General features: G+C 44.0%; 1 protein-coding gene across 4 annotated transcripts in view; it reads left to right on the top strand.

The window, feature by feature from the left end:
- Positions 1 to 21,557, top strand: part of RGS8 (regulator of G protein signaling 8) — a 66,051-nt gene that overhangs the window by 26,423 nt on the left and 18,071 nt on the right. For 2 of the 4 annotated variants that reach the window (XM_058274825.2, XM_071207594.1), the window contains exons 2-5: positions 11,083 to 11,156; positions 13,084 to 13,211; positions 15,895 to 15,996; positions 16,812 to 16,876. In XM_058274825.2, the coding sequence (XP_058130808.1) occupies positions 13,186 to 13,211; positions 15,895 to 15,996; positions 16,812 to 16,876 (193 nt within the window). In that variant the 5' untranslated portion in view covers positions 11,083 to 11,156; positions 13,084 to 13,185. Of the gene's footprint in view, positions 1 to 10,427; positions 10,969 to 11,082; positions 11,157 to 13,083; positions 13,212 to 15,894; positions 15,997 to 16,811; positions 16,877 to 21,557 lie in introns of those variants that run through there. The other 2 variants (XM_071207595.1, XM_004469115.3) reach the window with 2 other exon arrangements.

Here is a 21,557-nt window from a genome sequence, read left to right as displayed (position 1 = left end):
GCTTCAATTTTGCAATCTGTAAAATGGGAATGATAACGTGTGCTCAGCTTACTCCTGAAAGTTTTTGAGGCTCAAATAAAAGGAACAGTGACAGCCCCCAATTGTCGAGCTCCTACCATGTGCGAAGAAACCTTGCTGGCCACGGTCCCTACCTTATGCTCTTTAATTCCCCCAATTTGCCAGAGGAGTTTGAGGCTCAGGAAAGCTAAGACACTCCATCAAGTTCAGCTAGAAAAGTGAAAGCACTTCATTTGCACTTTCCCTTTTCCTCTTTGTCCAAATATACATCTCCAGTGATGGTAGAAATGCTCCCTTGCTTTCCCTCTGCACCTTGGTGATTAGGATATTTTTCACTGTCCAAAAAGCATTAACCTTCTCATTAGGACCTCATCAGTGTCCTCTGTATGGAATTCCCCTAAGGCTTCTGATTCCTAAAAGAAAAAAAAAAAGGTCCTAGAAGGAAGAGGGTCTCTGAGTAGCTGAGTGGCTTGAAGTAGATTCCTCCCAGGGCCTGTCTCTCAAGGAAAAGCATCAAGGAGGATTTGTTCAGCATCTCTGTGCACGGGTGCACCCACACAGCCCTCGTCCCTCCTCCCACAGCCAGGGCAGACATTAGTGTGCACTTGGCACATGCCCGAAAGCAAGGCTTCCCAATGCTTACCCCTGAGAACGCTCCGCTCCCAGACGGCTCTGTGAAGGTAGGAGCAGCTCTCAGTAGGAGAATGATTTGATTGCTGAGGATTTTCCTTTTTGCGTAATTCTAGGTGGCTGGCTAGAACGGAGCTGGAAGAGAGGACAAGAAAGCCATTGCCTAGAGGCATTAAAAATGGAGGATTAGAAAGAGCTTATTTTATATTCAGAGGAAGGAGGGAGTGTGCAAGTTGCTTTCTGCCCACAGCTGTAGACCCTGATGGCAAATGGTAAAGCTTTTGTTACTGCCTACGAAGGGGAAGAGATTGATAACCAGTGCCCTGGCACTGAATGATAGGAGGAGACAGCCACATTTCAACTGAGGCTGCACTTTGTGCTTTCATCTCAGCCCCAAAGCTTTTTCAACTAGGTCCTGCTGTTTCTCTATCTCTGGCCCAGCTGTCCTGTTCACTGCAGCCTCGTTCCCAACCCCATTTGGTGTTGTGCCCCTGCCTTCTTATAATTCTGATGGTCTCAACGTGGCTTCATGTTTGTAAGACTGAATAATTTACAAGGCATGCTTGTTCATAAATCTCGTGTAATTCGTACAGTAACCCAGGACATTGGTACTGTCTAAATAAGCCTAATTTCAGAGGCGAGAAAGCAAGGTACTAAGGCAATATGACCCTGCCATGAAGGAGTAGAGTTGGAGTCAAACCCTTGTCACTGGACCCCAGATCCTGTGCCATTTCAACTACTTCATGCTGCCTCTCCTGGCCAGCACCTATTTCAAACATGCTCTCATGAACCCATCAGCTGGCTGGTTTGGTTAAGTTTAACAAACATTTATCGAGCCTCTTCTTGGTGCCAGGCACTGTGCTAGGTGCGGGAGTTGTAGAGATGAAAAATACGTCTTTACCTTGTGTCCTTATGCCTGGGACATTGCTTAGTGCAGAGGAGATGCTTAAAAGCTAGTTATTCAATGAATGAATGGCCTTTCATTGCCTTTGATGAACTTAGGGTCTGTTCAGGAGAAGCAAGTTGCAGGCACCTAATTGTGCCAGGTGCCGAGGTAGGGAAGGATGCATGGGAGACATGGGAACACAAAGGGAGGCACTTGTTGAGTCTGGGTGTTCAGAGGAGGTTCTTGGAGGAGATGGTCCTGATGTGCACCTTGAAGGATGAGCAAAATTTCATCAGGTTGAGGGCATTCCAGGCAGAGGGAATGGAATAAATAGGCCAGGAGACATGGAGCCCCATGACACGTGCTAAAGATGAGAAGCAGTTGGGGGTTGTTGTGGCACAAAGCATAAGCCAGGGTGTGGTGGACACCTCTTGAGGGGTCAGGACCCAGACCTGGGAGAATTTATGAGTCAGGATCTTTATTAAAACTTGCGCTTTATCCTTAGCCTAAGGTGGCAACAGGGTAGAAGGTAATATAGTCATGTTTGCAATTTAAACAGATTGTGTTTAAATTCAGAATGGAGTTGAATTTAAGGGAACAGAACTGGATCAGGGAGACCAAAGAAACATTAGAACTTGAACCAGGGAGGTGGCAGTAAGGATGGACAGGAGGAGATGGATTTGAAAACTATGGGGGAGATTTCACCAGTATGATTTGGTAATTGATTGACTATAGGGATGAGAGAAAAGGAGATTTCTCTAATTACTTCCCTATTTCTAGCCTGGGTTACTCAGGGGATAATGGTACTAGAAACTCTGGTCAGGAATTCCAGATGAGAACAAGATTTGTGTGTGTGTGTGTGTGTGTGTAGTGGGAGGGGGAGTGGAGGTAGAAAAGATGAAGGCATGAGGGTATGTGTGTAGATAAAATGGGTCAGAAAGAGAAGGGGAAACGATGTGTTCAAATTTTAAATATATTTACATTTGCAGTGCCTGTGGGATATGTTCAGCAAAACCTGGGCTCTAGGAACCTATATGATTGGGAGAGGAGCCAGAGTTGGAGAACAAGATTTAGAAATGGTCAGTATATTCAGTGTAGTTAGGACTACGGGCAAGGATGAGATTGCCCAAAGAGCATGCAAGGAGAGAAGAGCAGGAAGGCAAAGCCAGAGGGGGTCATGCCAGCAGTTAGGCGCTGGGCAGAGGAGGGGGAGGCGTCATCATCGAAGGAGACCAAGAGGAAGGGCTGTCAGGAGAACGTGATGCCATGAAGCCAGGGGAGGGCAGATGAGCAAGTGGGTGGTCCACCATGGAAAAGGCAGCCAAGAGGTCCAAAAGATAGGGCTGAAACAGGTCCATTGGCCCTTCTAATATGCAGGGTGCTGTTTCAGGGGGGTGGAGGGGCTGGAAGCCCGACGGCAAAGAATGGGGGTGGGGGAGATAGGAAATGAGGAAACACAGAAGACTCTGAGAGAGGACTGGCTCAGGGCCACAGGATTCACCTTGATTGGGCACATTTGAAAGTGGAAGGAATGAAGTAAAGGATGTGTATAACCGTGGGATAGATGTGTGGAGGGGGAGAAGGGGAAAGTCGTGGAGGTGCTTAGCTCCTGGGGCCTCGGTTATCTTGCTGAAACAGGAGACCGGGCTGTGGATGTGTGAAGGACTGTGCGTGTCACACAAATCCTCTTTTTCGCTCCACTTTGGCGTCCTGCTTTTCCGTTGCCTTCCCAGAAGCTCGCTGGCCACTGGGAAACTAATTTGTGGGAACTCAGCTTGATGTGTAAGTCTGAAAACACAGTAGGAATGAAGAAGGCTTAGGAGGTAGGCAAACATTTGTATCCTCATCCAGTGTTGACTGCTTGTGGCCGTGCATTGGGGGTGTGCAGATGTGCAGGTCAGCAGCGGCGAGAAAGGACGTGGCCGGAGTCTACTCCGGGGGCTCTGTCCTCGAATCCTGGCTATGCCGCTAAGAAATGCGACCTTGGGCAAAGTTAAATTTCTGTGAGTGATATTGAGTCACGGACGCTCTAAATCTCTATGCATTTTAGACCTACTCCCAGGAGTCAAATAAAAGATTTTTCTGAAAATGAATTTATTAATGGGGAAGAAAAGCTACAATGGGAAATATCCAGGAAATCCAGTCCCCTTTGAATTGCCTCCTCCTTTTACATTTCAGTTTCCTGCGCTAATATTTTACACTTCTCACGCTCAGCATAGTGAAGCACACTTCGTCATCGGTCACCACTTTTAAAAGTTTTTGTTATGCAAAAATTTAAATATATACAAGTCAAGAGAATAGAATACTGAGCCCCATGCTTCAACTCTCCCCACTCCCAGCCTAGGTGATTTTGAAATGATTCCCAAATAGTATATCATTTCAACTCTAAATAGTTCAGAATGTTACGAAAAAAATGGCCTTAATATCAATATAACATTAAAAAAGAATCATGAATCTTAATATCATTGAAAATCCAATCAGTGGTCAAATATTCCCAATTTTCTCATAATATATATATTTTTAGGAGGTACTGGGCAATGAGGACCTTGTACGTGGGAAGCAGGTGCTCAACCACTGAGCTACATCTCTTCCCCAGTGAGAGTTGTTTTTTTTTGCTTATTTGGTTGTTTTATTTTAGGAGGTACTAGGGAGCAAACCAGCTCTTACTGAGGAACAGAAGTAGCTGAGTGGATGAGCGCCTGCTTCCCATGTACAAGGTCCTGGGTTCAATCCCCAATAACTCCAAAAAAAAAAAAGGATTTGAATCAGGACTTAAAATAAGTCCATACATTGCATTTTTCTTTTCATACATTGCATTTTGATGTGCTTCTTAACTGCCTTTTTAACACTCATTGTATTGTCTGAGACAGTTCTGTAATCTTATAATGCCTCCTGATTTTATGTCAGACACAATTGAGGTTTAGACACCAAAGCTGCCACAGTTTAATTTTAAAATTCCTTCTAGACACACTCATAAGAGGAGTGTATAGATAGCGAATGAAGAACAGAGGCTAGAAAGAAGAAAAGGTGGCAGCAAGATTTAAGGAGACAAATAAAGGCTTACGTGGAACAAAAGGAAAAGAAAAGGCCAAGAAGCTTGAAATTCCTTACAAATGTGTTATACATTTTTGTATCACCTCAGTTAGCAGGTGGCAAAAATGAATCCTGAAATAATAACACTCTATTTATATAGTGCCTTTTCTTAAAGAGCTCATGAAATAGATGAGCAGACCTCGCCCAATAACCCTCTTTGTAAAGTATAGAAGTAGTAGGAATTCTAATTCCCATTTTTACAGATGATGAAACTAAATTGATAAGGCTAATAATGACAATAACAGTGACTTGCATTTAACAGTCATTTGATATTTGCCAAGCATTGTGCTAAACACTATTACAGTAGCTAATTTAATCTTCATAACAAGCCACGACAATGGTATTGTTATTATCTTCATCCTATCAATGATGTAAATAACATTCAGAGGGGCCAAATAATGTGCCTGCAGTTATATCCTAGAAAATTATGGAGCTGGGAATTAAATCCAGGTCTGTCAAACCCACTATTCTTTTTTTTTTTTTCCAGGTCACTCTCCTCCCCAATAAACCAGCAATCTTTTTTTACATACACTTGCTCACTGGCAAAATTTCACTTAAAAACAAGCTCAAAGCATCACCAAATATAATAATAGAGTACAGTATACTGGAGTTTTAAAAAGCACTTTCCCACAGAATTTCTCGTTTCTTTCTCATAACCACCTTGAAAAATAGAGGAGAGATATGCTAATTTGTGTTTTGCTGATGAAGAAATTGAAGTTCAAAGCTCCTGATTCATGCCATTCAGTTAGTCAGTGATTGCACAGCTAGTAAGGGTGGTTAGTGGTCATGGAGCTAGTTAAAGGCAGGATTAAGCTAGAGACCATTTCTTCTGATTCTAAATTCAGTGCTTCTCTGCTTGACTTTGCAAACCTCATGGGCCCACACCTTTAGCTGCAGACTTCTCTCATGTGCCCTCTGATGTTCCTTATGAGCAGTTGAGCAGAGTTATTACAAATTAAATATATGGATGCTTGAACTGGATGATGAACAGGAAATGAGGCTGCTAATGCTCAGAGGAATGACATTGAGACGTAAAAAAAAAAAATTTTTTTAGGAGAGTTTTGGGCCAAGTGGCCTCTTTCTGTCCTGCCCTTCCCTATGTCCTTCCAGTCTCCATGGAAACCCCAAATCAATGCAGCATATGTTGATTCATGTTTCTACTGTTACTAGGAAGCTATGAAGTGGAAATTGCTTTTAAAAGATTTGCGGAAGGGCCTTAGCATGCAGACTGGAATTCAAATCTAATATCCAAATGACTGTTTTATTAAAAGCATTTAATGTATTACTATTCTAGGTGGTATGTCGATTAAATAAAAACACAAGGGGCATTTGACAAAAAACCTCCTCCACTATCAAGGCTTTTAAAAATATTATATTGCAGATCTTAATTTCCTTTATCTTCAATTTAATTACATTTGTGGTGGCCTGTGTGACAATGCCAGGTGCTCCGTTTGCTCTTGATTAATTCCACCCAGCCTTGACAAGGCTGTTGGGAAAGATAATTTGCAAGTGCCTTCTCTACCTGTGCTGTGCCCCTGAGTGTTGTTAGTATAAAGTTCACTTTTCAATCTTGACCTGGAAACTGTATGAGTCTAAAATATTTCTGCTATAAAGGATCCTCAGGGATTTTTTTCAGATATTTTTTCCTGAACTCAAAATAAAAATCTGCCAGAATTTATTAAACACCTGCTATGTACAGGACAATGAGAATTGATGGCAAGGGGAGCAAGTCACAGAGCCTATCTTGTTGGAGTGCACAGTCAGTTAGGAGGATCAGAAAACATAAATCACAGATTGGAATGAGGCTGTCAGACCAACATGCAGCAGTGTGCCAGGTTGGGATGGAGGGCTTCCTTCTCACTGATAGGGGCCTGGGGAAGCTTTGGAAAGGAGTAGATATATTTTTAGCTTGGAAGTTTTGAATTTAGAGAAGAAGCTGGGAGTTTATAGGCACACCCAGGATGGGGACATTGTAGGCACAGACCAGCCTGGAGTGTGTGTGTGTGTGCATGCACACATGCATGCAATGGGATATAACACAGGATGGGTGAATGAGATCAATTTATGGATGTCTTGGAATGTTGAGCAGGGCATGGAGCTGTATTGAAACTCATTAAAGATTGTTACACAGATGACTCACTATGGTATCTGTCGATTTAAGGTATTGGCCTTGTACCTTTGTGGTGAGAATTAAATAAGATAATGCAAGTGCCATGTTTAGCATAGTCCCTAGCATATTAGCTATATGTGTGGGTCCGGAGGAGGTGGGTCCCTCTGGCAGTAGTGGTAGTGTATGGGAAGGTGGAGGACTGGGGGTGACACAGGGGCGGGAAGATCAGTTATTTAGGACAGGGTGGGGAGGGCACGCACTGCCCTGAGTGCTGAATAACCTCTGACGTGGTGGTGTCAATGGTGGTAGAAGATGAGGTTGAGAAATATTTCGGAAATATAATGGCAAGAGTTAGAAACTGATTCAGCAAGGGGGTTAGAGAAAAAGAAGCCAAAACTGATCTGCGGTGTTTAGACTCACATACCAGGACAGAAGTGATGTCACGAACACAGATAAGGAGTCCGGAAGGATAGAGGATTTGGGGAGAAAGGCAGTGGTTTCCAATTCAGTACAGTCTGTGGGTGCTGAGACATATGGAGCTGTCCAGCAGACCCTTGGAAAAGCAGTGTGGGGTTCAAAAGAGCCAGTGATTCTGGAGAGCAGTGCTATGTAGAGTGGGGGCCTGTAGAAGAGCAAGAGCACAATGGTTTAAGGCGACCTGAGCAGCAAGAGGAGGGCTGGGAATTGCTGTTTTCCAGGGGAAAAAACGTGAGTCATGGCCAGATGAGATGACACGTTCTCAATCTTCAGCCGGCAACTGAGGGGCAGTGGCATGAAAAGAATCCGTCTCTCCACAGTCCTGGGCCAGGGCTCTCAGCCCAGGGAATGCCGGGTCTGAGTGGGTGACTTCACTTCTGATAAGCACGCAATCCTACCTCCCTTTTCCTGATCCAGAGAGTCCCACCTCTCCTCACCTCTCCTACCTCTTGCCTCCAGAAAGAAGTCAATGCTAGAATGCTTACATTAGGTTTAGCTTAATACCCACGCCCCTATGCACCTGCCTCTATGGGAAGATTAAGTTAGAGTCCTCTAATGAGAGAGGACCTTACTGGGTTTGTGCTTCTCAAACTGGGGTGCTTTGTGGTAACACCTCAGCATTTAGAAGTGTTTTGGTTAAAAAGTCTGGACTCATTTTTTTTGTTTTGTTTTGTTTTTTGGTAATAGCTTTATTGAGATATAATTTACACACCACATACAATTTGCTCTTATTTTTAAAAAAGATTTATTTATTTATTTCTCTCCCCTTCCCCTGCCCCAGTTATCTGTTCTGTGTGTCTATTTGCTGCGTGTTCTTCTTTGTCTGCTTCTGTTGTTGTCAGTGGCATGGGAATCTGTGTTTCTTTTTTTGTTGCGTCATCTTGTTTTGTCAGCTCTCCGTGTGTGCGGCACCATTCCTGGGCAGGCTGCACTTTCTTTTGCACTGGGCGGCTCTCCTTACTGGGTGCACTCCTTGCGCATGGGGCTCCCCTACGCGGGGGACACCCCTGCGTGGGGGGACACTCCTTGTACACATCAGCACTGCACATGGGCCAGCTCCACACGGGTCAAGGAGGCCTGGGGGTTTGAAATGCTGACCTCCCATGTGGTAGACGGACACCCTAACCACTGGGCCAAGTCCGCATCCCTGGACTAATTTTAATTTTCTCTTTTTAACTATGCTATATGCATGTCAACACACTCTGGTCTCTCCCCTATTTATTTTCTGCTCTTTCCTTTTAAACTTTGTAAATTACTCTATCTTTCCTTAAACATTTTGGATTCGTTTATTGCCTTTCTGCAACTAGATTATTTCTCTAAAGGCCAATTTCAGCTTCTGATGACTGGTTAATATTTGTCAGCTTCCACTAGAGGCTTGGGTCCATCTGCAGTGTTACCTTGTCTGCTCAGTGGCTTTAATTCCTGGATATCAGACTCAAGGAAGCCTTTATCCCACCATTTTAGCCCTGAAAGACACTACCTTTGTGTTAAAATGGGGGCAGTTGCTGGAAGCACCAAGTTTGGTATCAGACATCATTTCTGCAGCTTATTTATGACTTGCCTCTGATTTTTTCACCTGTAAAATGAGGGCAATGAAGGTATCAGCCTTGTAAGATTGTTAATGAGAATTAAATAACACAAACACAATACTTAGCACAGTGTTTGGCATATAGTAAGTGCTCATTAAACATTATATGCTTGAGACCAGGGGTGGATTTGTCTTATGATATAAACATGGCTGGGATTAGAGAAGTGCTTATCAAAGGGCTTCTATTTGCCAGTTGATCTGCATGTCCATTTCTTACAGTACAGTGTACCAGGAAAATTTCAGAAGTGAAGGATTCTCTTTCTGCTTACGTTCTAAGCCCCAGCTAACAACATGGTTCAAGGGATTATGAGGAATGGAAAACTTTTCTTTTGCATCTCGTTTTATAACACCACGCCTTCTTTGCCTACCAGAGGGGCACTGTGGACATTATCAGAGAGACAATGAGTCACTGAGGAGGCAGCATCAGAATTTTTATTTCATCCTATCATCAGGCAATGAGTAGTCATGGCAGAATCATTTCACTGTGGAAATACAGGTTATGCACCACTAGATCTGACAGGAAAGGCTGGGTTCTAGCATGGCGCAGTAGAAAAAGCTCTGCTGTAGGAATCATAAGACACAAGTTCTGATCCTTGTGCTGTGTCTTACTTGCCGTGTTACTTGGAAAAAGGTACTTCACCTTTTTTATCCTCAAATTTCTCATCAGTAACAGGGATGATATATGCTATGGTGTGGGAGTGCCATGGAAATGCTTTATACATTGTAAAAGGTAAACATATGTAATCTATTATCTTTATTATAAAGCCATCACTCTCTATAGAGATTTCTGCTGCCTCTAGAAAATGCTGCCTTCTGGGTTTCAAAAATGACTTGCAGCAATGTGAGGCCTGTTTGGAACTAGTTCCTGAGTGGGAGCAAGAGATGTAGCCTTAGAGACCAAGAGAGTAATAAAGAGAAGGTAAGCTCTGTTTTAGGGCAGTGGTTCTCAAACCTCAGCATGCCTCAGAATCGCCTGGAGGGCTGGGCCCCGCAGCCAGAGTTTCTGATTCTGTGGGTCTGGGGTGGAGCCCAGGACTTGCATTTCTAGTATGTTCCCAGGTGATGCTGATAGTGTTGGTCCAGGGACCACACTTGCAGAACCACTGCACTAGGGCAAGCGGAAACAAAGATTCCTTCTTCTGGGACTGAATCGGGCAGAGTGAAGGTCTATGTGGCTAAGGAAGATTTGAAGAAAAAATAGAAAAGACAGAAAAATAGTGATACTGTGCAGATTGGGCAGAACAAAGGAAAAAGTCTCACTCTGTAACAACTGCAAGAAGGGGGAGTTGCTAGGTGATGGATGAGAGAGGAGAGAGAGGTGAATTTCCACTGTAGAAAAAGCCAGGTGAGAGGCAAGAGCTCAGAATCGGATATGTGCATGTTTAGGAAGACCAAGGTGGAAATTTCTTACTAAGAAGTGGGGTGGGTCGTAGTTGGTGCTGGGGGGAGGAAGTGAAAATGGGCAGGGTGAGGAAGGGGGACAGCTGAGAAGTGCCAGAGGGGGTAATTTCAGGGCTGTGTGCTTTGGCTTGGTAGTGCGGCACAATAGAGATTGGGAGAAAGGGGGTGGAATTTAGATGTGTGACCTGCCTCGTAGCTTTCCTGCTCTCTGCATTTATCACATCACATCACACCCAGCAAGAAGACAGCCCCTCTCCTCCTGGCTCATTAGGAGATTTGATTCAGCTTGGCTCCTGCTGTCAGCAGCTGTCTGGGGCAAGATCTTTATGCTCCCCACTCCCCGAGCAGCAACCAGCCTCCAGCCCACGGCAGAGCTCATTAGAAGAGGGCACTGGACATTTTGATTTTCAGCTCACTGGTGGCTGGAAAGAGTTAATACCTCCGACTTGGCTTCACTGTCCCCTGCACTGCCTCTGGGTGCAGAAGAAGGCAGCTTTGGGCGGTGGTGACTTCTGTCTGAGCTGCAGCCAAAGGAGCAGGGAAGCAGGTTAGGGAGACTGAGGAGGAAGTTGCGGGAGCAGTGCCAGGCGAGCTCTGCTCAGGGGCACCTCCTGTATCCCGCCAATGAGGACGGGCGTGCAGCCGGTGCCTGGGAGCCGAGCCACCGCCCGCTGGGTGTAGGCTGCTTCAGGACTGACTGGATGTGATGAGCAGAGAGAAGAGCTTTCGGCGGTGCTGCTGGCTGCCTGGCTCAAGCGGAGGGAGGTGTGTTGTGCATGTGCGTGTATGTAAGCGTGTGTGTGCCTCTGTGTGCATGCACACAGACCCATTCACCACCAAGGATTTGACTGCTAAAAGAAAGATCTACTCTTTCCCCAGAGCTCCTTAACTCGCAGCCTCTCTGACCATCCAGTTAGCAGCGACCCGCAGGCCATGAGGACTGGCCAAAGACAGTGAGTATTGCTTTTTCTTTTCCTCTTTCCTCTCCTGGGTGTCCATGTGTGTTGATTGCATTATCCATATTTAATTAGTCTGCCTCTCCATGCATACTGATTGCTCTCTCCCCTCTGAGGCTCTCAGTTTCTCTCCCCCTCTTTATAAATCTTCGCTCTTAACTTTTAACTTTTGTTTTCTCTTTGAGTATCCTCTTTCTATTACGTCCCGTCCTGTTTGCCCCATAGTCACCTATAACTTAATGCCCACTAGCAAGGGCTCATGGACAGTAAGTGCAATCACATCCCTAGTCTCCTAAATTTTGGGTAACCCCAAACCCTGTATCTCATAAGTCTAGGGCCAAATGGGATAACTGCCCTCAGGTGCTGGGATGGACACAGAAGCTGGGGTCATAGTATACTGCGGATTCTTATTTAATGGAGTCCAAGGCTGAGCTCATCATAGGGGATAGGGTTGGGGTATCTGAGGGGCAATGATGGGCAGGGCTGGATTTGGAAGAGAGAGAAGCAGGCATCTGTTGGAAAGGGCAAACCCGCGCAGGCCAGCAGTGGAATGGGAAGAGAGTGAGGAAGCCTGTGAGGATACCCTGCCCCAAATGACCTTGTCTGCTGAGTCAGGGTAGCAGTCCCTGGTTCGCTTGACTCTGGGGCAGCGAAGTCCCCTTTCCTTGGGGGTATATCTCGTAAGCAAGGGTGAATGACACTTAGGTGCCCAAGACATGATTTCTAAGGATCCTGTAGCAGCAAAGGGCTTTGATTTCCTGACTACTGGGCAAGCTGGGTGAAGGCATGGTTAGGACAAACGTTAGGAACTGTCCCTGCTGTCAGGCAGCACCAGCCATACTCCATCTCCCAGGGATGAGTCTTTCTGCAAAGTCTGATTTTTAAAATTTATAGTTTGTTTATTTTTATTTTTTAGTTCTAACAAAGCCACCTCTTTATTTTATTAATTATAGTATTATTAGAGAAGCGATTATTAAATGTATTTGTGAAATGTTTGGAGTAATATAAAAATAAGTTAAATGGTGTAGCTCAAATAAGAGCCTTTTATCTACCCAAATTAGGTTTCTTTTAAAATGGATTCTATGTTTGGTATCGGGATTCCCTAGGGGAACCCTTTAGGGATAGGCTTGCTCTTTTCTCCTATCAGTTACCTTCTGTGGGAACAAAGGGTTTGAAGCATTGGGAATGGGACCCTCAGGAGAGAGAGATTAAAAATCAACCAGCCTGCAACCTCAACATCCTTTTCCTCTTGTCCTCCCCACTTTGGGTCAAGAATGGGCCAATCCCCAGGTTTAGGGAGTTCAGGTGGCCTCCAAAGGGCAAGAAAGAGTGACTTGCATATTCATTTCTCCAGCCTGTGCCTTTGATCCTTGCAAAGGAGCCAGGCTGTGTGGTGACAGCGCCTGATGAGCCTCCTTTGCAGTTTCCCCATCCTTCCTCCCACTCGTACCTTCCCAAGGCTTCACAGGCTCTCACCTCCAGGACAGGTTCCCTCGGAGGGAGGCCAAAATCAGAAGAGCATCAAAATCAGAGCAAGTGCTGACTGCCCCCTCCTGTGCCCCTTGCCGGCTGGTCACTTGGGTCCCACTCTAGTAAGGGAAAGGAATGGTCATTTTTGGTATGCCAGGTTCATCCTTCCCCTAGGGCACATGTCCCATTTTACTGTTGATAGCAGTGATTGCAGAAATGGCAACTCCTGATCAACAATCAGCAAAGTGCAGCCCTTAACAATTGGTTCTTGTTAATCCTTGCTTGGTCTCTAACCAACCAAAGCCCCCTGAGATCAAACAGAGCTTTTTGGGATTGGTGTGTGTATGTGTGGTGGGGGGAGGTTTCCTTTGGTAGAAAAGCACCCGAGAGGGTCTATAGTGCAGCCAGATAAGAGAGGGAGACCCCCCTCTTACAGCAGATTCTTTGATTTTAGGTGAGAGGACGTGAAAGGGCACTCCCTCTGCCCCGCAGTCTTATCTCCTGCCCTGACGCCCCTGCAAACCAGCCAAAGGGTTAACCATAAGCGGATGCCTGTATGGCTGCCTTACTGATGCCACGGAGGTAACTGATCAACAAGTTATTTTCTTGCCCCTGCCCTTTCCTCTTTTCTCCAGCACCCCACCTCTCCTGCTGCTTGAGCCTGGCCCAAGCCTTCTAATCCAATGGGTGGTCTACTTGCCTCTCTCCCCCTTGGCTTCCTATTGTGCTGTCTTCTTACTTTTGTGCCTTGGCAATGACTTATGAGATGGGATAAGGGACTGTGCATGAGCCGTATTGAACTATTTAGGGATCTCTATGAGTTTACTGGGACAGGAGCTTCAGGGAGAAGGAAAATGAGGGCAAATATAGTCTTTCTTTCTTTCTTTGCTTTCTTTTCTTGCTTTCTTTCAAGTAACCTTGACCTTTGATTCTTGCTTTTGCTCTGGTTATTTTAGACCTAACTAACAAGATTATAACTCAGAACTCAGCTAGATAAGATGGAAAAAGAAAAAAAATTTTGACCCAAAAAATACTTTGTTGAAGATTTGGCAAACTATATGGGAGAATCACAGTTATTTTCACAACAAGAAGCACCCTTTACACTGGCCCCTCTAAACCTTGTTAAATAGCTTGCAAAGATTTGCCATTTTTTTGAAAGCCCTCTTAATTGCTTCTTGGGGGCAGTGACCTGACTGTTTCATAATTGATTACTTTGAGGCGTAGAGGAATGGACCAACTTACTGAAAGTTGTATTCTAGCCTGTGGAGTGGCCTGAGAAGAACCTTTGCTTGAGTTCACAGAATCTGATGACTCAAGGGCCCGTTGTCATTGCACCCTGTGATTTGTGAGAGGGAGCAGATGCATGAGATGCTCCCTGCCTCAGGAGAGAGACTGGCTGGAGCTGCTCAATTAAAATGCCATGAAATAGATGGCTTCACAGCGTGGCCTGGCTGAGATGAGAGGCGGGAGCACAGGACATGCAGGCCCAGTTTTCGGCAGAAGAGAGGATATTACTGGGAACTTGACTGTTCTGGCCCTAAAAGGCTCTTTGGAGATGAGCTGTGGGATACAAATGTTGTCCATCCCCCTCCAAATGTGACACCATCCCAGTAGACTGTGTTGGGTAAGATTTCTGTGAAGAAATACAATGACCACAGACGGGGATGAAAACCCATTTGAAGTAAAAGAAAGGGATTGAATTGGATGCCCTCTGATGTCCCTGCCTGACCCTTCAAGGATTTCTGAAAAGGAAAGGGAGAGCCAGTCTGGAAGGGCTTCCTTTCAACTTGGCATCTCCATGGGCAAATTATTGTGTGCCTGGCGGTCCTCTTTTTTGTTCATTTTTTTATTATCTTTTTTAAAAAAAGATACATAGATCACACAAAATGTTACCTTAAAAAATATAAGAGGTTCCCATATACCCCACTCCCTACAGCCCCACTCCTCCCACATCGACAACTTCTTTCATTAGTGTGGGATATTAATTGCATTTGATGAGTACATTGTAGAGCACTGCTACACGGCGTGGATTTATATAGTTTATGTTGGGACTTGGCGGTCGTCTTTTATAAGTTACGGGTAAGTCTTGGTCTGATCACACCCAAACCCTTCCTCTGACTTTTGCCCTTCCGAGGAGGTATTGCATGGTTAAAGTTCAGGGGTTGGCAAACTTATTCTGTCAAAAACCAGAGAGTAAATATTTACGTTTTGTGGGCCATACAGTCTATCAAACAGACAACTATTCAACTTGGCCCTTGGAGTCAAAAACAGCCTTAGATAACAGGTAAATAAATGGGTGTGGCTGTGTTCCAATAAAAACATTATTTACACAAACAGTCAGGTACTCTGGGAAGATCTGTCCCGAGGGTTGTAGTTTGTCAGCCTGTGATTAAAAGTAAATAGGGGCTGATGGTGGCAAACAGAAAGAGGCACTAATATAATTCCCCACAGGATCCTCCACCACAGAACTGGGGCCCTGATTAGTAGTGTCTTATATGGGGCCTTAGGAGAATTAAAAAATGTGAGAAATTTAAACATGCATGTTAAAATTTAAAATATGCCAAAATGTTAATAGAAATTGAAGAACTTAAGGAAGTGTAAGAGCTGAGCAATGTATACCGGCTCTTAACTGCAGTTTGTACCACTAATGCTTCTCCTCACCTGCAGCCACCAGTCCTTGCTGGTTGGTAACCATTCACATATACAATCACCTGTTACCTCAGAGCGGCAAACTTGATACAGAACTGATCTGCCTTGAAGCCCCATGTTTTGTGCGCTGAGGCTCTGTAAGATGTGCCCCTACATTATGCAAGCATGCTTCTGCTCTCCGGGTGAGCACAATCTCTGGAACTCGGCAATCGGGAGGTGCTGCTGCTACTTTGCCCTCCTAGTGGGGAGGCAAAATGTGGATTGTTATTATGTCATCACTGTATTTCCTTCCCAACAGAGAAGCTTAATTTAGAAATCCTTCCAAGCTAACGACCTTCATTGACTTACCATCAACTTGCCCCTGTCAGCTTTAGAAAGCATTAAGCCTCTAGGAATAGGGTACCTATTACTATTCCTGGAGAAGGATGTGGAGTGAGTATACCCCCTTGATCTTCCAGGTTTTTCTCCTCTTGTTCATGAAATCTTCAGGGGCCACCTGGGGGAAGGGAGGGGGCAGTGCCGGCTCCAGCTGTAGCAGCTGCAGGAGCCCTTTAGAAGGTTGACAGCTGTTTTCATGACAGTTTCCCCTTCCTTCTACCCCTGTGCTCCGTTGCAGGAACAAAGGGATGAGGACTCGACTGGGATGCCTGTCTCATAAATCAGATTCATGTAGCGATTTCACAGCTATTCTTCCCGACAAACCCAACCGTGCTCTCAAGTGAGTAGTAAGGCCACACGGCATTCCCGGGATGCCCCCTGATGGACTATATAACTCTGTCCTTCTCTCGTGAGTTATTGACCAGATGGGCCAAGTGACAATGAATTCCTACCTCATGGCAGCTCATTTTGTGTCCCTGAATGTGCGTGAAAGGAATGTTTATTTTCCTTCTCAAGATGTGTGGCTTAACAACCACAGAATGGGGACCTTCCTTTTTATCTCAAGAAAATCTTTTCATCTGTCACTCTTTAAAGCTGCGGGTGGTGAAGGATATTTCTTGGTTATACTTATTGGTTGATCTGAGTTCTCAGTTTGGAGACAGACATTCAAACCTATGCTAAACATCCGTTTAGGCTCAGATCATCAGGATTCAGCACCTATTCTGTACAGGTGCTGCTTAGATGAGTTCACAAACGTTACTTAGTTTAACCCTCACACAGCTCTGCAATGGGCATTATTATCCCATTTCAGAGGTGAAGAAATTAAGGTGATAACAAGAGATGGAATCAGGAACAGCACCTAATTCTTCTGACTCTTTCCATTGCGATCTTGACAGCTTTAAATCATGCATTCAGCTTTGTTCCTCAGACTGAAAGCCAATCTACCAAATTCTTGGGACTCCAATCCTGAGGTTTTCCCATTACTTACTTCAGGTTTTCTCATTATTTTACAAATTAGAAGTGACAGAATTGTAGGCGTCTGGGAACAGCCTTCACCTGCCTCCTGTGGTTCCAAGTTCTGTGCAAATCTTGTCAGGGGCTGAGGGCGGGGAGATCATTGAGAAATAGTCAAGAGAGACATTTCTTCTTTCCTAGGAGACTATCCACAGAAGAAGCTACGAGGTGGGCAGATTCCTTTGATGTGCTTCTCTCTCATAAGTGTAAGTAGAATTTGGGTGGCATCGTGTCATGGCAAATCCATGATCCAGGTTCTGTGCTGAGTGTCCCAGTCAGCTCTGGTTCTGGTCCCCACATCACCTAGAGGGGCATCTAGGTCATCAGGGCAGTTTCACTCTAAATGTAATGAGACGAGGGCCTTCTTTACTGGTTTCTGGGTTCAAAGTATGGTCTCATGAAGACTTTGTGTTGTCAGGGGTTTAAGTGAGAGAGTGTTCAGCTTGGGCCTTGGGAGTGATGGGGCTGGATGGAGGTGAGAGAGGCTAGGTTCCAGCCCAGATCTTGTTTATAAAACTAAATGGCCTCCCTTCAAGTCACTGGAGAGCCCTGGGTTACTCATCAGGCAAATGAATATTCTGTGCATCTTGTGATTCACAGTGCTTGAATTGGCAGAGTTCAGAAAGACTGGGTTTTGAGTTTTCTTACTGCTTTTTATTTTGGGGGTGTACTACGTCCCAGTTGTATTGAACCCCTCCGTTTCCGAGTGGGCATACATTTTACTAGAACACAACTTCCTTTTCCATTTATTCCCTTCCTCATCACTTATGCCTTTTTCCCACAAAGGCAGAAGTAGTTGTCCTGCAGATTATAGGGTGGGGAACTTACTTTAATGATGGCTAAATTTTTCAGCTTTTGTTTTTTCCTGGTCATGAGTTGGTCCAAACTCTTTGGGCTTTGAAATCCCAGAGGCACAGAATATATGGGGGTGGGGAGAGCAGGGACAAGGAAGAGAGAAGGGTATTCTGAAAGAAAGGAAGATTTTAAATAGGTATTTGGTGTGCTCCTCTTAAATCTCATCTATGTTTATTAGAAGTGCTAGCTGATCTGCTTTTAGCTTAGAGTAACATTTCTGCTTCAAGGGGGAGCATGCTTTTATATAATTACATAAAGAACGCTGCATGGGAATCAGACCTATGTTCTCAATTTTGACCCAGCTCTGCCACAAGATAGCTAGATGGCCTTGATGGCATCCCTGTGTCTTTAGAACCTATCTTTAGAAGTGATTTTGCTTTCTGTTTGATGAGCAGTTCCCTGATCATGCCCCCTGATCCTAATAAACTACTTAACTAATGCTTTCAAATAGATTTCAAAATGAAATGCAAAATCTAAAAATAAGCACATATTGTAGTAAGTAATTTTGAGGCAAATTGTCATTTTAGTGTTCTATGTATTACAGTGAGGAAGGAAAATAAAGCCATCTAGATACAGCATATATAACATACGGCTCTACCCCAAACAACAAGCTTCAACAGCAAATTTGTCAACGTTAATGGCATATGTACAAGAATATTTAGGATTTGACAGCAATACTTATTATTGTTTTTTTGTTGTTTGTTTGTTTAATGAGGCTATTCTGACTTTTTCCCCTGGAGTCTCATTAGGCTAAACAAATGTCACTACCAATTTACACTTTCTTTCCTAGTTGGATTTGATTCAAGGTCATCTTGAAGTTTGGTTTCTATTTCAGCCTCACAACTGACTCAGTTCAAGTCCCTGAGGCTGTTTCCTCATTCTAAAATGGGGATAGAAAAACCTGCTTGCTACCTGTCACCGGGTATGAGAAACTTAATATGAGGACACTTTCAGATATTTGGGGTTCTCTACTCAGGTGTTTTGTAAGGATATTGTGGCACTTAAAAAATGATATTTTTATTTATCAAATGTAAAATAAATGTGCATTGAAAATAAGGTGACAAATTTCTCTGCCAATTATGGATATAATTGTGGACAAAGTTTGTAGTGGTGAAATTAGTGGTTGGAAGCTTGAGGTATTAATATATTTGGTTTGCTGCAGTGGCAAGACCTGGAGATTTAAGAGGTTTAATTTCATTGACTTTCAGATCTGAAGACACTTTTTCTGACAGGGGGATTTTGCAAATGGATTACAATCTGACACCAGATTGCTTCTTTATGAAACCACTATAGAAATAGGCTTTTTGAACTCGAGAGTTCTGTAATCCTTCTTGGAGTCTGATGTTTTGTTTTTACTTCTGTTTAGTAAGGACATAAAAAGCCAAGGCAGTAAATGTCTTTTAGATGAAAGGGGTCCTTATGCAGGTGTCACAAGCAGAATTTCAAGCTTTTAGATCCTGTGAACGCTGTGAAGGAGTCAGAGCCCAGGTTACCTTGTAGGGTGTTGACAACTTTCTAAAAATCTCACTAATTTGGGTTAGTATTGTGACTCAATTAGGGCTGATTATGCTTTTCCAAAGGGATTGCATGTGTTAAAGCCCCTTGGGAGTCACAGCTGTTGATCAGAGGTGTGCAGGGCTTTCACTTAAGAGAAAAAAAAAAATGTCCTAAAAAATAAAGAGAGAAGAATCACGGAATGACTGGGTACTACAGGAATGCGAATTAGTCTAGAATCCACCATTCCTCAGCAACTCTCCTCCCTAAGTTTTCAAGTTTCAGAAAACTCAGATAATTATGTATTTTTCTCATTCTCAATCTATAGAGCATCTTTGTCATCCCTCCTCTGCCTGATGTGTTTTGGGCACTCACTTGTTTAAAAAAAAAAAAAAAGCTGAGTGATCATTATGTACAAAGTCCATGCTAGGCAGTTGGAAGTAGCTTTCACAAAGATGAACAGAACACAGTCTCTGGAGGATAACGCAACCTTCTGAGAATACACACACATAAACACACACACACACTAAACCGAAGAAACAATAGAGCGTACTAACTGCAGAGCATGGTGGCCGCAAGCCTTCAAATAGAATTCTGGCATTCGGTGCGCCTTTTAAATTCCATCTTGTTTATACCAGAAGTCCTAATAGAGCTGGGAGCAGAAGAGCTGCTTTTAGTTTAGAGCTTTGTGTCCACCTAATTGGGGAACAAAATTTTGTACAAAGAAGTGAAGAGCACTGGGTGGACGTCAGACCTGTGTTCTCAAATTTGACCCAGCTCCACTACTAGATAGCTGGTGGCCTTGACAGAGTCCCTCATCTCTTGGAAAATCTGTCTCCTCATCTGTCTAATGAAGGATCTGGAGCAGAACCTCTCAGAGTCTAGATCCAGTTCTACGCCTTGTTCTAGGATGCTGTCTACAGCAACCCCCTAGCTAGGCACTGGACAATCACATGTTGGAAGTGATTTGACCATGCTGCCTGCAGGGTTACATAAAACAGCTTCAAAGCCAAAATGGTTGGAGCTATCAGAAGAGGGGTAAGTCACCTGTGTTTAAGCCTTCTGCCCTCATTGGCAGTGTCCTACTCTGCAGAACACATAATGGGTTCAAATCTCAAGAAAAAAGCAACTTTGCTATTTTTTAAACCTGAGAATAAAAGTATCTGGCAGGCAAATCTTTGGAGCAGTTTTATTTCCAATCACATTTGTTGACAAATGTAGTACAAAGCTGAAGAAGCACCCGCAGAGGTCTGGGAAGGAACCTCTTCCTAAGTGTGATTTTTTTTTTTTTAAGCTTTCAAATAAAAAATGAAATTGCAGAAGCCTTCACTAGATGTGGGAAGGATTTCTAATGTGTGTTGTTTTGGCATCGTTTTCTCTGCGCATTCCAGTGACAATTAGAGTTGGTGTCTGAATTGCCTGTATCATCTGCTCCCAAGGATGTGGTGTGTAGTGCCCAGAAGCCTCTCTGTCCCTGCATCTCCCACCCAGGAGGGTGAGGCCTCCCAGCTTGTAAGCGATCTTTTCTGACAGGACATTAGGGGGCAGGCACCAAATTGTGTATCATTGGCTGATATTCCTCATGAGGTCCAGGCATATACTTGTTATTTAGCCAACTTCTAATGGACTTTCAGTCCTTAACTCAGACTCAAGTCTCCCTTCCTCTTTCTTTTCCTTCCCTCCTTTCTTCTTCCTTCATTCTTTCTTGGGTATAAAAGCTGGATGGGTAGAGATTCATCCCAGTTTAAAGGTGACGGTGTAGTTGCCTTCACTTCTCACTTCTCACATCCTGACCCACACCTGGATAATGGAACCCTCCACCCTGGACTGTATTTTGTTGCTTAAAACTTATTTTGTTGTTGCATGGAGGGCCTATGCAATATTAGTGGAAGAGTGCAATTGAAAAGTCCTCTTGTGTTTGCAGAGTTAGTACCCATCTCTGAGTCAAGAGACTCTATTCCCTAGGGCTGCCATAACAAAGTACCACAAACTTGGTGACTTAAAACAATAGACTGTTATTCTGGCCCCATTCTGAAGGCCAGAAGTTCAATATCAAAGGTGTCAGCAGGACCATGGCTCTAGGAGACTTTCCTTCCTTGCCTCTTCCTAGTTTCTTGTTGCATCCCTTGGCTTGTAGACCCATCGCTCTAATCTCCACCTGTCTTCACGTATATGTCTGGGTCTATGTCCGTCTCTTTCCCTCTTATAAGGAGACCAGTCACTCGACCCAAGGCTCACTCTATTCCAGTATGACCTTATCTTAACTAATTCCATTTGAAAAGACTCTATTTTCAAGTAAAATCATATTCATTGGTACTGGGGATTAGGACTTTAACATATCCTTTTTGGAGGCAAAATTCAACCCATAACAGAAACCAATAATGCAGCCTTTATTTTTTTCAGAAATTATCCCCTCTGGGCTAATGGTTATGATATAGAAAAATATAATGACTTGACATGGTCACACGAAAACCCAAGGGCAAACTCAACACAAATAAACAAGTAAACACAAACCTTATCAGCTCATGAAATTGCCTA

Source organism: Dasypus novemcinctus, chromosome 13 (assembly GCF_030445035.2).
Source record: "Dasypus novemcinctus isolate mDasNov1 chromosome 13, mDasNov1.1.hap2, whole genome shotgun sequence".
Taxonomy (NCBI): domain Eukaryota; kingdom Metazoa; phylum Chordata; class Mammalia; order Cingulata; family Dasypodidae; genus Dasypus; species Dasypus novemcinctus.
The sequence above is the reverse complement of the archived record's forward strand: the minus strand, read 5'-3'. Positions and strand labels throughout refer to the sequence as shown.